The 13,338-nt window shown below is 36.8% G+C and overlaps 1 protein-coding gene across 5 annotated transcripts in view; it reads right to left on the bottom strand.

The window, feature by feature from the left end:
* The window catches only part of WDR33 (WD repeat domain 33), a 90,559-nt gene that overhangs the window by 41,659 nt on the left and 35,562 nt on the right, over positions 1-13,338 (bottom strand). For all 5 annotated transcript variants that reach the window (XM_031451200.2, XM_010974627.3, XM_010974628.3 and 2 more), the window contains exons 5-7: positions 12,116-12,211; positions 11,779-11,930; positions 9,996-10,093 (exon numbers count right to left, since the gene is read on the bottom strand). In XM_031451200.2, the coding sequence (XP_031307060.1) occupies positions 9,996-10,093; positions 11,779-11,930; positions 12,116-12,211 (346 nt within the window). The remainder of the gene's footprint in view (positions 1-9,995; positions 10,094-11,778; positions 11,931-12,115; positions 12,212-13,338) is intronic.

Raw genomic sequence — 13,338 nt, 5'->3', positions numbered from 1 at the left:
TTACACTATTATATGGTAACACTTAATGATTTCTCTGCTAGAATTTAATAAACCAAATAAAATGCCTAGTAAATACTCTAGAATTTTGTTTTAATAAATATTTTATTTTTACCCAGGAGATCGTTGCTAATATACATTTGCATGGCACATTAAAACATCAAATCTGTAAAACAAAAAATGTCCTCAAAATTTAGACTGAAGTGATAGCACACTTGAGAAAGACGTAAATGGAATAGTTTTCATAAATCTCTGAAAACTAAACTGAATGATCTGACCATTACAAGAATATATATATAATATTAGTAACACTAAACGTTTAAAATATTTCAAAACATTCATGGCCTACAGAAAGAACATTACAAGTGGGCACTGTACTACATGACCTCAAGAAAGGAGGAGGATTTAAGTTCAGAAATCGAGCGTACAATGCTCTTTAACTTCTAATAGCTCCTGTAATATCATCCTGTTTGCTGTTAGGATCACTTTATCAGCCGGGCTCATACCTGCTACATCCTATGTAAGAATTTAGCTCCCACCCTGCAACAAACTCCACCAAAGACTTTTGGGATAGAACAGACCACACCCCAGCCAGTCTGCTGTCAGCTGACAAGTCGGATGGGGTAGGAGCAGAGGATGATCAGGAGGCCCAAACAGATGATACTAGATTTCTGTCTATTGTGACAAAATATGTGGAATACATTTCCCCAAGACTCCTAACTTACTGCTGATCACATTACTCCTCCAAGACGACAAACAGAAAAGACATTTATCAGAGTTATCACTAGCTCACCCAACTTGATGGCTAACTGGACTTGGAAGTTTAAAACTGATCAAATTGGGTCAAGAGGGAAAAAGCAAATGCTGTCCTGATGAAGCAGCCTAGACACGAATCACCACAGTCTGCTACAGTGTGGTAAGCGGAGAAGACTGCTGGTTTTGCGTGTGGTCAGCACTCCCGTTCACCATGGTACCAGGCCAATTCACAAGACATATTTGAAAAAATTAAAGAACTGGGGAAATGCTGAAAATGCTGTGTAAGGGACCAGATTAGCAAAAGAACCAAGCACAGCATCTTGACCAGCAGGTCATCATTAAGTATTTGATTCACCTAACAATTAAAAAGAATCTTTAAATGTTTCCATATGAGATCTTAAAAAAGATAATTCTAAATGTTGAATTTTTTACATCTGAAAACATTAGAAAATCATGAAACTCTTTAAACAAGTGGTCATATTTATAGACTACCTGTAAATAAAAACCTACGCAACTGTAATGATAATGGCTAAAAAAACATTTAAATGAGAAAAACAGAAATATACTACTGAAATGACCATTTTCATCCATAAACAGGTAGAGACAGGGAAGCAGCCTCCGAAGTCAGCTTTGGAAATGAAATACTAATACTGAACACTCTTTATGGGACTCGTTAGGTTCTTCTCATGAACTAACCCTCTTGATTGCCACAGTTCGGTAAAGTCAGGACTATCACAGGTCCCACTGTACAGATGAGCCACACCCCTGGTGACTCACCCCAGCATCACACAGCTGCTAACAGCTAAAACTGCGACCTGCGGCCAGATTCCAGAGCCTGGGATTGTATTTACTAACTTTTGCTGTGTTGCTTTTAGTTACAGGAAACTAATAAGTGAACCTAATCAGGGAAAAAAAAATAATAAGGTTTTGAGGCCCCATTTACTGCTTGTAATGACAGGATTAGTGAAATGATCTAATGTCATGCCAAAAACATTTTTAGAGCAGAAGGTGGCAACATCTCCTCATGGGATACAGCCTATCCAATTAATTACCCCTTTGTAATGAATGCATCCACATGCCTGACTTTCACACTTTTGAGTCTGCCCTAAAACATGAAACTACAGTTAACAGACAACCTAACCCAGGTTAATTATTTTTAAATAGAACCATCCATCTGAAAAGAGAAATGCCTTCTCAAGTCTCCCTGACAGCTGGTGGAGGTAAACATGGCACAATGGCAGCAAAAGAAAGACTCACGCAATAACCCATTTTCTTATGTATTAAAAAAAAATTCTACAATTAAGTCCAAACATGATGTCCTATTTCCTCCCTACCCCCTAGATTCCAGACCTATATACAATAAATCCAATCCTACTTTCATACAGAAGCCTGTAAGTATTTGAAAATGACAAACCTTTTCTTCAGTCCTTCTAACCCAAGCTGAATACTAATCTTCCCTTTTCTCTTCCTCATGACTTCTAGACCCTTCCCCATTCTGATCACCTCCCCTCAGTAATTAAGCTCCATCATTCTGAACATCCATTTTTACTAAATGGGAGAAGACATAACACCTCAAGAATTCACTTATTATCTAAAACCCGTGATTATTTTTATATGAACTCTCATAAATTGGTCTAATAAACCCTAGAATTAAGGCTGAAAACCTAAATACAGGACTTTATATTTATTTCCATTAAAAACCTACATAACAAATTTCTATTCATTAACCTTAACATCACACTATCTTCTTGATTCTTGGCATCTTGAGAATTTCTGCTTGTAGTTTTGAATCACCTGCCACTTTGCAAAAGCAAGCCATCTTTGATAAAGAATGTTTAACAGGACAGAGGCCAAGTAAAGAAACTGGTAGCACTCTCCACATTTGCCTCACAGATCACAAACATCCAATGAAACTTTTTGGGAAATGACCGTTCAATCACAGCTATGAAGCCACAATTCTCTACCATGATCCACCATTAGTTCAAAACACTGACTACAGTTTGGCTATAATTTCCTTGACCCCCTCCAGTAATTCTATAAAAATAGGGTTTTAGCATGTTTTAGCATGATCTATTTCAAACTACTGGTTTTCAATGGACACAGTAATGTCCCTTAGTGAGCATTTGGAAAAGATTTTCTTTTCAGAGCCTGTGTGCATGTACACTGGTGCCCTTTTAAAAACTTTTTATGTGTAGTGGTTATTATCAATAAAGTTCATAGAGGATAAAACTCTAAGAAAAAGCAAAATTAACACAACATTGTAAATCAACTATACTTCAATAAAAATTCTTTTTACAATGTCAAAAAAAACAACCAGGGAACTATATTCAATATCTTATAATGGCCTATAATGAAGAATATGAAAATACATACATACATATGTTTAACTAAATCACTATGCTGCACACCAGAAATTAACACATTGTAAATCAACTCTACTTCGATAAAAAAAATTCTTTTTACTATGTAGAAAGAGAGAAGAGAAAAAAGAAAAGAAAAGGCAATTATTAGGCTTGACAGGACCAAGAACTACTACTCTAACTTTGGTATCTTGGGGCACCACAAATCTGTTTGCTTAATAATATATGAAAAGTTTCTGTTGGAGATAACATATTGTGCTCTCTGGTTTGGAGTTCCTTGGACTCACCTTTGTGCGCCTTGGTTCTGTTTTCATGCTGACCTCCCTTAGTATTTCCTGTTTTTGTACGGTCGAATACTTATGCTTTCCCCCTTTGACAAAACAAACCTGGAAACTGAGTGAGGACTCCTAGAACCTCTGACAGCAAAGGAAGATGGTGATGCCAGGTGCAGAGAAAGCTCAAGGTTTCACTTTTGAACAGATAATTTAAAAAGGAGAAAAACACACATACATAGCCTGAAAACAGCAACAACGTAGCCACTTACAAAGCTATGTACCTTAAACTGGATCTCTACATGAGACCTGCATTTCTGCCCATTCAGAACGACAGACAAACGGGCATGCACTAGTGGGGGGGCCACAATAAAGTAGCACACTGTGCTACAGAGATCTACCCACCCCAGCTCAAAGGCACCTTGTGGTGGTTGGGCCTTCCTTGGGGTTCCCTAGAAACCAATGCAATATTTTAAAACATTAAGTTAAAGTAGATACAGTTCACTGGGCTAATCCAAGTAACGTGATATTCTAAAACCACACTAAGAAGGTAAAGTTCTCTCAAAGAGAACTATATTAAATTATATTCAAGAGCGGGGGGGATACAGAAAGAGGCCTCAGTAGACTCATTTTTGAAACACGGTAGTGTGTTTTGGACAAATAAAGACTATTTTATGACACAATCTGTAAAAAAAGAATAAATGAGAAACTACAATTTCTTCCTTTAAATAAAAACTCTTGTTCTAGTCTCTTCATAACTAAAGAGATCACAGCACTGTATGTCCTTAGAAATTCCTGAGATATGATTTAAATCAAATTTTAAAATGGTTTTCAGATACATCATAAAAAAGTGAGTAAAGGGGGGAAAATGACTATAAAAAAACAATATTAGCTTTGGTACTTAACCTCCCTCGTTGACAAATAACGTATTTGTGATGATACCATATTTTAATCATATACTTTTATTAAAGGATCTACACACTAAAAATGAAGAAACCAAAAGTGTATTGTTTATCTACTTTTATCAGCTCTTTCCAAAGCTCTGAATTTTAACTTTAAAACCTATCAAAAACTTGATTACCTGAGCTCTACCAGAGGGTAACTAATTAATCAGCAAATAGAAAGTTAAGCCTCACTCAAAATAACCTGAAGCAGAATTACAGAATATTTTCTAAATGGAAAGATGAAAAACAACTGCTTAAATTATGAGTCATAGTGATTTGTCACTGTCAAAGAACTGGAATCTTTATACACAAGAGGTCTGGAAATTACTCTTGATACAATTAAAACATCGAACATGACAGCAACGGTGTGCAGCTCTGGCATCCTAAGAAAGCTAAGATCTATTTTCAACAAAATTTTGCCCTATTATATGCAATATTTTAAAGAAGTGAAGAGCTAGAAAAAAAGCCCAACATAAAAATCTAAAACAATTACTGTAGAAATATGAATGGACCACATGAAATGATTATTCCAGGACCCTACTATACTAATTTCTTCAAAAATGTGCTTTAGAAATATTAATGGGGAAGGTATAGCTCAGTGGTAGAGTGTGCTTAGCATGCACAAGGTCCTGGGATCAGTCCCCAGTACCTCCATTAAATAAATAAATAGATAAACAAACAAACCTAATTACCTCCCCTCAAAAAGAAATTAAAAAAAAAAGTCAGTATTAAGGCTTCTTCCCTCTCATGATATACTCAGATAATTATTTACAAGAACCTACCATGATCCAGTCTGTTCAGGAGAGCAGAGGGAAAAAGAGCCTTAAATGAACTCTTCCTCAAAATAAGGAATCACAGACAGAGAAACAGGTGTCCACATACAAAACGGGTCCATGTGATTGTTTGGATGGTTATATAAGATGTGCCTGAAGTACTTTTAAAATTAAAACATGCTATGTTAGTGGAAGGAATTATTTTGCTACAGGCTGTTCATTTTAAAGGAAGCTGGGTGTTTGTTTTTCGTCTTAGAATAGAAAGGATTTTGTGGCACGTGTTGTAAATCACTGTACAAATAAATTAGGTCCATTAATCATCATGGTTTGCCAATTTACTTTAAATAAGTAAAACTGTTTCCAATAAAAAAGCATCAGAGATTTTTGGAACACTTGAACTTCGTAAACTTGTCTTCACACAGTTCGAAAACATGCTGCTGAACCAAACGATCTTTGCAGAGGGGTTTATCTCATTTATTAAGAACCACAGTCAAATGCAACCAGGAAGTATCAAAAGTACTAATATTCTTTTTCTTATGCTGTGTGTACTCAGGGGTTCGTTTCCTATCCAGCAGTGCTGCATTTGAAAACTGGAAACAGACCTTACCTCCCGAGCCAGTCTCACTATAACTCCTTATGACCACGTTCTTCTTATATAACCTAGTGTGTCTCTTACAATTCATCTGCAGTTTTAACTATTCACTGTAATTTAATTTTTTTGTTAAATATACCATATTTTGAAAACCTCTAGCTTACATGGACAGTTTGAAGGAAGAATGGTAAGATGAACTTGTTAGTTGTCTCTACTCACTCCTCTCTCCTTTCCCCCAAAAAACTCTACAATTCTATCATCACCGCTCAGAATTACATTATTTCATCCATGCTGATGATATTTGTAAAACATCAAAGAAGCAGTTTAACACAGTGGTTAAGAGTATGAACTCTGGAGTGAGATAACCTGGGTTCAAATCCCAGCCCCACCTCTTACAAGTTATATGACCTCTGGGAGGTTTACTTAACTTTCTCAGATCTTGGTTACTAATTTGTGAAACGTAGAAAAAACAGTATTGATCTCCCAGGGTTACAGGTAAGATTAAATCAAGTACTTAGACCATGCCTGATCTTTAGCAAGTATAATGTGTCAGCTACTGTTGTTAAAATCAAGAAGGTAAAACAAAACTAAAGCATGCTAAAATTGGTAAACTGGATTCTATTTTTAAGAGTACATATTATGTTTCTCATTAAAATTTACTTTAGTATTCTTAACGATTGTGTATTTTCAACATATCTTATTTGCAACTTAGTCATAAGTGATCTGCTTCTAACTTTATACTGCTAAAACCACACTTTTAACACTATCATGACTCTTCTCTACTACCCAACATCCTAAGTTTGTGAAAATATCTTTTCCTACTAAACTTTAAGAAGCACAATGGTAGGGAATCATCATACCTTTCTTCTTTTTTTAAATTTCTTCTTCCTGTGATAGCATGCATATAGGATGAGCTCATTAATCAAGTGGATTTGAATGGCTCTATTTCACTTGGAGTCAACTGTACAAACACCTAGAGACTCCTTTAACTCATGTACTCTGGTGCTTAAATGTTATTTTAATGCCACTCCATAAACTGCGTGCAGTAATTCATACCAGAAAAGGACAGAAGTGTGTACATTACACTGGTCTGCATATGCTCTGATAATGGGTGGATATATACGCAGTACTTCTCAATGATACAGGATATTCAGTTTAACAAGTGTTTGCTTTTCCCACCTATGGACCAAATACCACAATCCCAGAGTAGCAAGTCTGACAATAGAGCAAGCTCATTTTAACGTTAAAATACGGATTACTTTCTCTTGGGTAACTTCTTCCTTTTCCAAGAAGAGTAAGAACAATCTCAGTAAGAACGCTAAAAGCAACTGTAAATTCTGCCCTCAACAGTACCGTCCCATGGCTGCTGCCACATACAGGATCCCATAAGCTTATAGCTGAAGGACTACATTGAGAAGACATGATAGCTGTCTTCACACTCTTAAAGGGCTGCCATGTAGAAGAGACTACAGATTGCATTTTGTGTGTTACAGAAGGCAGGACAAGTTATAAGAAAGCAGATTCTGACATAACGAAAGAACTTTCTGAAAATTAGATCTACCTAAAATTGAAAGAGATTCATGTGAGGTAGTGAATATATATAAAAATGTTTGTGAGAAGACTGTTTGCGGGAATAATGTAGAAAAGGTAAATATTTGATCAAGAGCTGGACTACACAATCACAATCAAAATGTTCCTGGATTTTTTTAACACTTAATCCCAAGTGATGGTCTGACGCACAACACTTAACACACTGCAGGGGGATGCTCACCTGCCTGCTGTCACAGAGCCTACATGGGCTCCATGAACAACACCCCTTCATACAGGCCAACTGATGCTTTAGAGGTTGGAAGGTCCTATCCCTACTTGCTTAACTTTGTGAACCAAGTTTCTATGAATAGAATTAAATTAAGCCCACTTCAAATTTTATTTGAAAAATTTCACACTTCCCATGATACAACAGGAGTTCCATCATCCCCTGATTCCCAACCCAACTAGTGAAGGACAGAGCAACTGTAACAACACTGGTTTCATTATTTTATAACCACATTTAAAATTGAGAAAATTTAGAAAAATAAGGAATGACAGAAAACGAATAATCAGAACCTAGTAACTTGTCTACTACAACAGACCTGGTATCAGAACTTCTACCTGGGTGGTATAATTAACTTGGTTTAATATATTCACATTTGTCCCATACACTCATTGAAGTGTTAAGAAAAAAAAGTAGACTATAAAGCAAGTAGAATACTATCTAAAAGAAGTAAAAACCATGAATAAGCTAGAATATAGATCCTAGAAGTACATGGAGGTTCATTATACTTTTGTGGATGTTTAAAATTTTCATACTAAAAACTTAAAATAAGATGATCACCCACATAAAAAATAAAATTCAACTCAATTAATATACTGGTGCGCTTTTTAAGCTGTGTCAGACAGGTGATGATTCAGCATCCACTTAACTTTATCCAAATTCACCTGGACTCTAATCTAAAAATATTTAACTGCTAATTAATATCTCATGTATACTCTAAATTTCAGACAAAAAGTTCCTAAGTGCTATTTAGAAACAATTTCATGACCAAAACTGAGTAACACTTTGTTGGAACTTGGGGTTGAAAATGCTATCACATAGTAGGTTTTCTTCTTTTTTTAATCCAAGATGCACAGTAGTTTTATATCAGACTTTAGCTATTATACTCTTAGGCCATTGTAAAATTCATTGTTTTGACACTTTAGAATTGCTCTTTGTAAACAAAATTACTGTTTCTCCTATATTTCTTAGGATACTCAAAGCCTAAAAATAGTTGTTTATCTTATTTCTGTTTAACAGCTAAGACTTCTACTAACAGTGAGGAAAGACGCAACAGGATGTAGCATCAGGCTAGGTGTCAAGGGACGGGATGTGCTGGTCCTGGCTCTGAACTCATTTCACCTTCAACATGTGGCTTAATCCTTCTGAGTCATAGTGCTCATCCACAAAATAACTCAGACTAGATGATTTCAAAGACTCCAACTAGTTCTGAAGGTGTTCAGTATCATAAGATCATCATGAGTACAGCCCTTCACTAAGACTGCACTGTAGCCTTACGCTAGCTGTCACATGTCACAACACATTCCTGTGGAAGAAACTCACACAAAAAGTGCAAAGCCAGGAATGCTTAAATAATTGTGATTTAAAAAAAAAAACTGGCTTGAAATATGGGTTAAATATCAAGAACATTTAGCTTCCTGCTAGAAAGCACTGACATTACACGTTGTAATGAAGCTCTGAAAGGGTGAAAGACACAATTCAACCAAGACAACTCACTCCACTGACTCTTGAACAAAAAGGGAAACCTCAGAGGAGTAACTTCTTGACACCGAATGCCTGTGGCACCCACTCTCCCACCCTGCACCTACGTGTTGAAGGAAGATGTTATTTTTACGACATGCTGGACTCAAGAGTATGGAACAGAATGCACTCTTCCTTAAATCAGCATAGGTTCAAATTAAGCACTTGAGAAAACTATCTTCCTAGTTAACAATGAACTAGTGAGATCTAGTTAAAAGTGTAAATGTTTTTGTTTCGATGTCTGTATTGCATATTTGAAAGTTAATTCCTTACTCTAACACCACTGAATTCACATAAATGGTGTTGATGTATAGTTAGTATTTCAACAGTCCCACTCTGAAGTCTAAAGCTAAGCTAATCCAAGTGAAAATATGGATTTCTTTTCTAGGGTGGAATAATTCATAGATATTAGTTTATAACTATGAAGTCAACAGAAGTAAATAAAGAACCCCTCCAAAACTTAGTCACAAGTGGACTATGCATTATGGATGTGGTACAGTGAAAAACCACCTCCCTTCCACAGAGACAGCAATACTGAGAAGTGTAGCTGCTGAGGCCTCATGTAATGCACACTGTAAAATGGCTCCCAAGAGAATGTGAGTTACATAAACAAAATCACAGTGTCAGTATGTTTGGAGAACGCTACCCCAGCACAAGGCAGGAAAAAGAATGCAGCCCTAACAGATGCATACAGATAAGTAAGCCCTTGGGGGGAGAGGGGAGAAGAAGAATGTGTGTATTTAACTTATACCTCAAAGAACTCAAAGATAGTATTAGTAGTAAAAATCTGCAAAGATGACTGTGAACCAGAGAGAGAGTTCAGGTTTCCTAAAAGAGTCTGACAGACGGTGTAAATATGTAAAAAAATCGAATGGAGATGTAAGCTGGCATTGTGGTATTGTGATGGTTTAAACCACAAATGCCTTCCCTATTTAAATATTCCAATCAGTACTGTTAGCACACGTACCTCGGAGAATTCTTTCCTCATGGCAACGAAGAAAGTCCCAGATCCTAACAGTGCCGTCATCAGAGCACGTAGCAAATTTATTATCCGTGGGTGAGAAACTGTTACATGAAGACACACAGCAGGGGAAAGAAGTCAGCATTTAACAGATTATCCGTGCTTCTCAGACAGGGAAAAATAAAAACACTGTGCTGCGTTATAAACAGGAGAGGGAAGGATCCAACAGTGAAGAAGCCCTCAAAGAGAATGTTGGCAGCTAACAAACGTATCTCAACAAAAGAATTACTTCAACACAGTAGTTGCTTCCTAGTTCTCACTCATCAATATTCAGAGAACTTTATGAGTGTATTATCAGTACTAATGGTCCCCATGCTCTCCACGGTACAGTATCTCCTATTGTACCAACAGAAAACATGGAGCTGATTTAAGTGTAGAAACTAAACGAATTCTATCTTTGCAATATTCCTGTAAAGTCTGTTAAATCACACAGGAGTACTGCTCAAAAGATTAGCATCAGCTTCTGCTTCAAACACCATGAAAAAAAAAGCTGAAAAGTTTCGGGCCGGCTATTTAAAGACTGGTTGTTAAACATCCCACATGTGATGTTTCTCATTTATGTAAAAGGTCTGCGGAAACCGTTCACACCTTCTTCCTGGCGGGCTATCGCAGGAATGTTGCACTGTTTGAGGAAAACTAACATGGGGACGTTCAGACGGTGTTTAAAGTCAAAGAATCTGCTGCCTTTTCTTCCTCCCTGTAAAGGACCATCGAGTTTCTCATCTGCCTCTAAGGACTCCCCTGGGCTTCTGAACCCTATGACTAAGAAGGGACCAACTGCCAAAACTCAACGTATGGGCAGGACAATAAGGCATAGTCTTTGCAGAAGCATGTTTATGCACCAGGTCTTGTTAGGATTCTGACAGCGGAACAGTGACTGCGGTGGATGGTGTTCCTACAGAGACGCCGCCCTCCTCCCACACGCGGGCGGCACCGCCGGACAGAATGCTGCTGAGCTTTGTTCTGAGGCTGCAGCAGTTCTTCAGGCTTGTTTTTGCAACTTCCTTTTCCGGTTTTACTATACATACCTCACTGATTGGTAAAAAATATACAACTCACTGAAAAAATTTCAAACTTCCACTTATTACACATTTGCATTACTGATGTTATCAACAGTGAATCAGGAGGAAGTTCCTAGAGTCGTCTTGACAATGGTCTGCTTACAGTTTCAAAGCTTGAAAGAACCCACTCATTAACCATTAACGTTTGCCACATCCAGAGTTACTTGGAGAGTTTTTAGTCCTACTATGCTTTCCTTTTGAAGTCGTGGCATAACCAAGCCAACCAGGTCTTCACTTAAGCCTTTTATCCTTGTATTTTGTGTGAACTCTGAAGGTGTTTTCTGCAGGCTTTAGATTTTATTCAGTTGTATAATTAAAGACTGAATTCTTTATTTGGAATGAAATATTCTTGTCTTACATAGTAGGTAATAAAAAGGAATAACGTATATACATTATTAACCATAAATGAAAAGAGAAAACCAGTGCAAAATGCGGCAGACAATACATCTCTAACAGATTGCAGAGGCTGATACCGGGACAACACTACTTCAGAAAGGTGCCAGCAAAATGGTGAGTGTGTGAAAACAAAGAAAAATATCGTGTTTATAGGGTGCAGAAAGTTTCCCAGAATCTGACAGAGCCCATGCATCTCTGCACCCAGAATACACTTAGAGAATAATTTACCCATGACATTAGGGACTACAGAAAATGGTATATTGTGTATAAACCTGGCCTCTCTAATCGCCTCCTTATGTGCCTGGAACATCTTGACGTTGTTCATGTTCGACTGCCAGTATTTCACATATCCTCCGTGGTCCGCTGTTAACATCCACATGTCATTATGTGACCAAGTCATGGCCCTCACTGGGCTATCGTGAGCCTGTGAAAACACAAAACATTTGTAAACATTATATAAAAGAATATACGATGGGAGGTTTTACAGGAGCACATATTAACTCATAACAATTATCTGTCCAGTTGTAAGTTAAAAATGCCAATAAGGTAACTATCTCAAGTTCTTTACAGTACCACAGGATGAGGGTACCATCTGATGATTACTGTTACCTGTAATATTGTTTCAAAATTGAAAGTGAGTCCATTCCACAAGGTGAACTCTCCACTAGAAGCTCCAGTGACCAACCGCCTTCCTTCTGGAGTCCACTGGGGAAGGGGAAAAAAGACAGATTATACAAGGTCACAAACCGTCAACCTCACCTAAGTTTTAAAACACTTAGGGAGTCTTTATTGATGAATATCCAATAATTAATATTAAGTGGACAATACTGACTTTCACTTAAGCACAGCTCAGATTTAAAGCCAAGTACTCTGTCAGAAAAGAACTTCTATTAATGCAAGAAAAGCTCTGGCACTTTAGCTCATTAACTCAATTTAAAATAATAAGTACATGATTAGTACAACTTAAGTTACACAAACTGAGGCACTCTAAAGAGCATTTCAAAACAAAATATGCAAACATCTAATGTTCCCAGGATACAAGGCAGACTAGCATAAATAAGATGGTCAGTCACTAGAAAAACGCAAAGACCAAATGAATGAAGGCTCTGGTTTATCACAACTGCTAGTGGACCAATTCAGGAAGAAAAGTTACCAGTGTTCCATGAAAAAACAGTATTACAGTAAGCAGCAATTTAAGGACATCAAGGATATCAAACTTTTCCTAGAAACTAAATGTACTATATAGATATATATTTTTAAAGTTGTCCTTCATTCACAGTATCAAGCAGTGACAGGTCTTATGCTGATCTGTTCTCAAAAAAATATAATGCAAAAGAGGCATGACTAACACCACCCCAATATTTTAACGTCACAATTTGCATACTAAAGGTAATCTGTGATACATGCTTATCAACTCAAAATGCAACAGACGTTTTCTCACTTTTATTTTCAAGTTTCTATGGAAGATTACATACTCATTTTCCTTAGATGTAAATATATGAAACATCAATACAACAATTCTGTTTTCCAAAGTAAAAACTGTGACACAGAGTTGGAAAATACAAGTGTACTTATGAGAACAGCAGGATGAGATACATAAAATGAAAACTATTTGGTAAATTACAAAGATATATATAAGAAGCCAGCCTTTTACTGCTTACCTGTATGTATATCATGGTTTTGATTATTGTTAATGAAATCCTACTTTCCTGGTTTCTGTTATCTGCTAAGAATCCCAACCCAGTAAATACTACAGGCAACCAAATTGTAGACACAGGACCCACAGTCTTTATGCCTTAAATATCTTGCAATTTGGACTTGCCTCTTCTATA

This window comes from Camelus dromedarius, chromosome 4, assembly GCF_036321535.1.
Source record: "Camelus dromedarius isolate mCamDro1 chromosome 4, mCamDro1.pat, whole genome shotgun sequence".
Lineage (NCBI taxonomy): Eukaryota > Metazoa > Chordata > Mammalia > Artiodactyla > Camelidae > Camelus > Camelus dromedarius.
The sequence above is the reverse complement of the archived record's forward strand: the minus strand, read 5'-3'. Positions and strand labels throughout refer to the sequence as shown.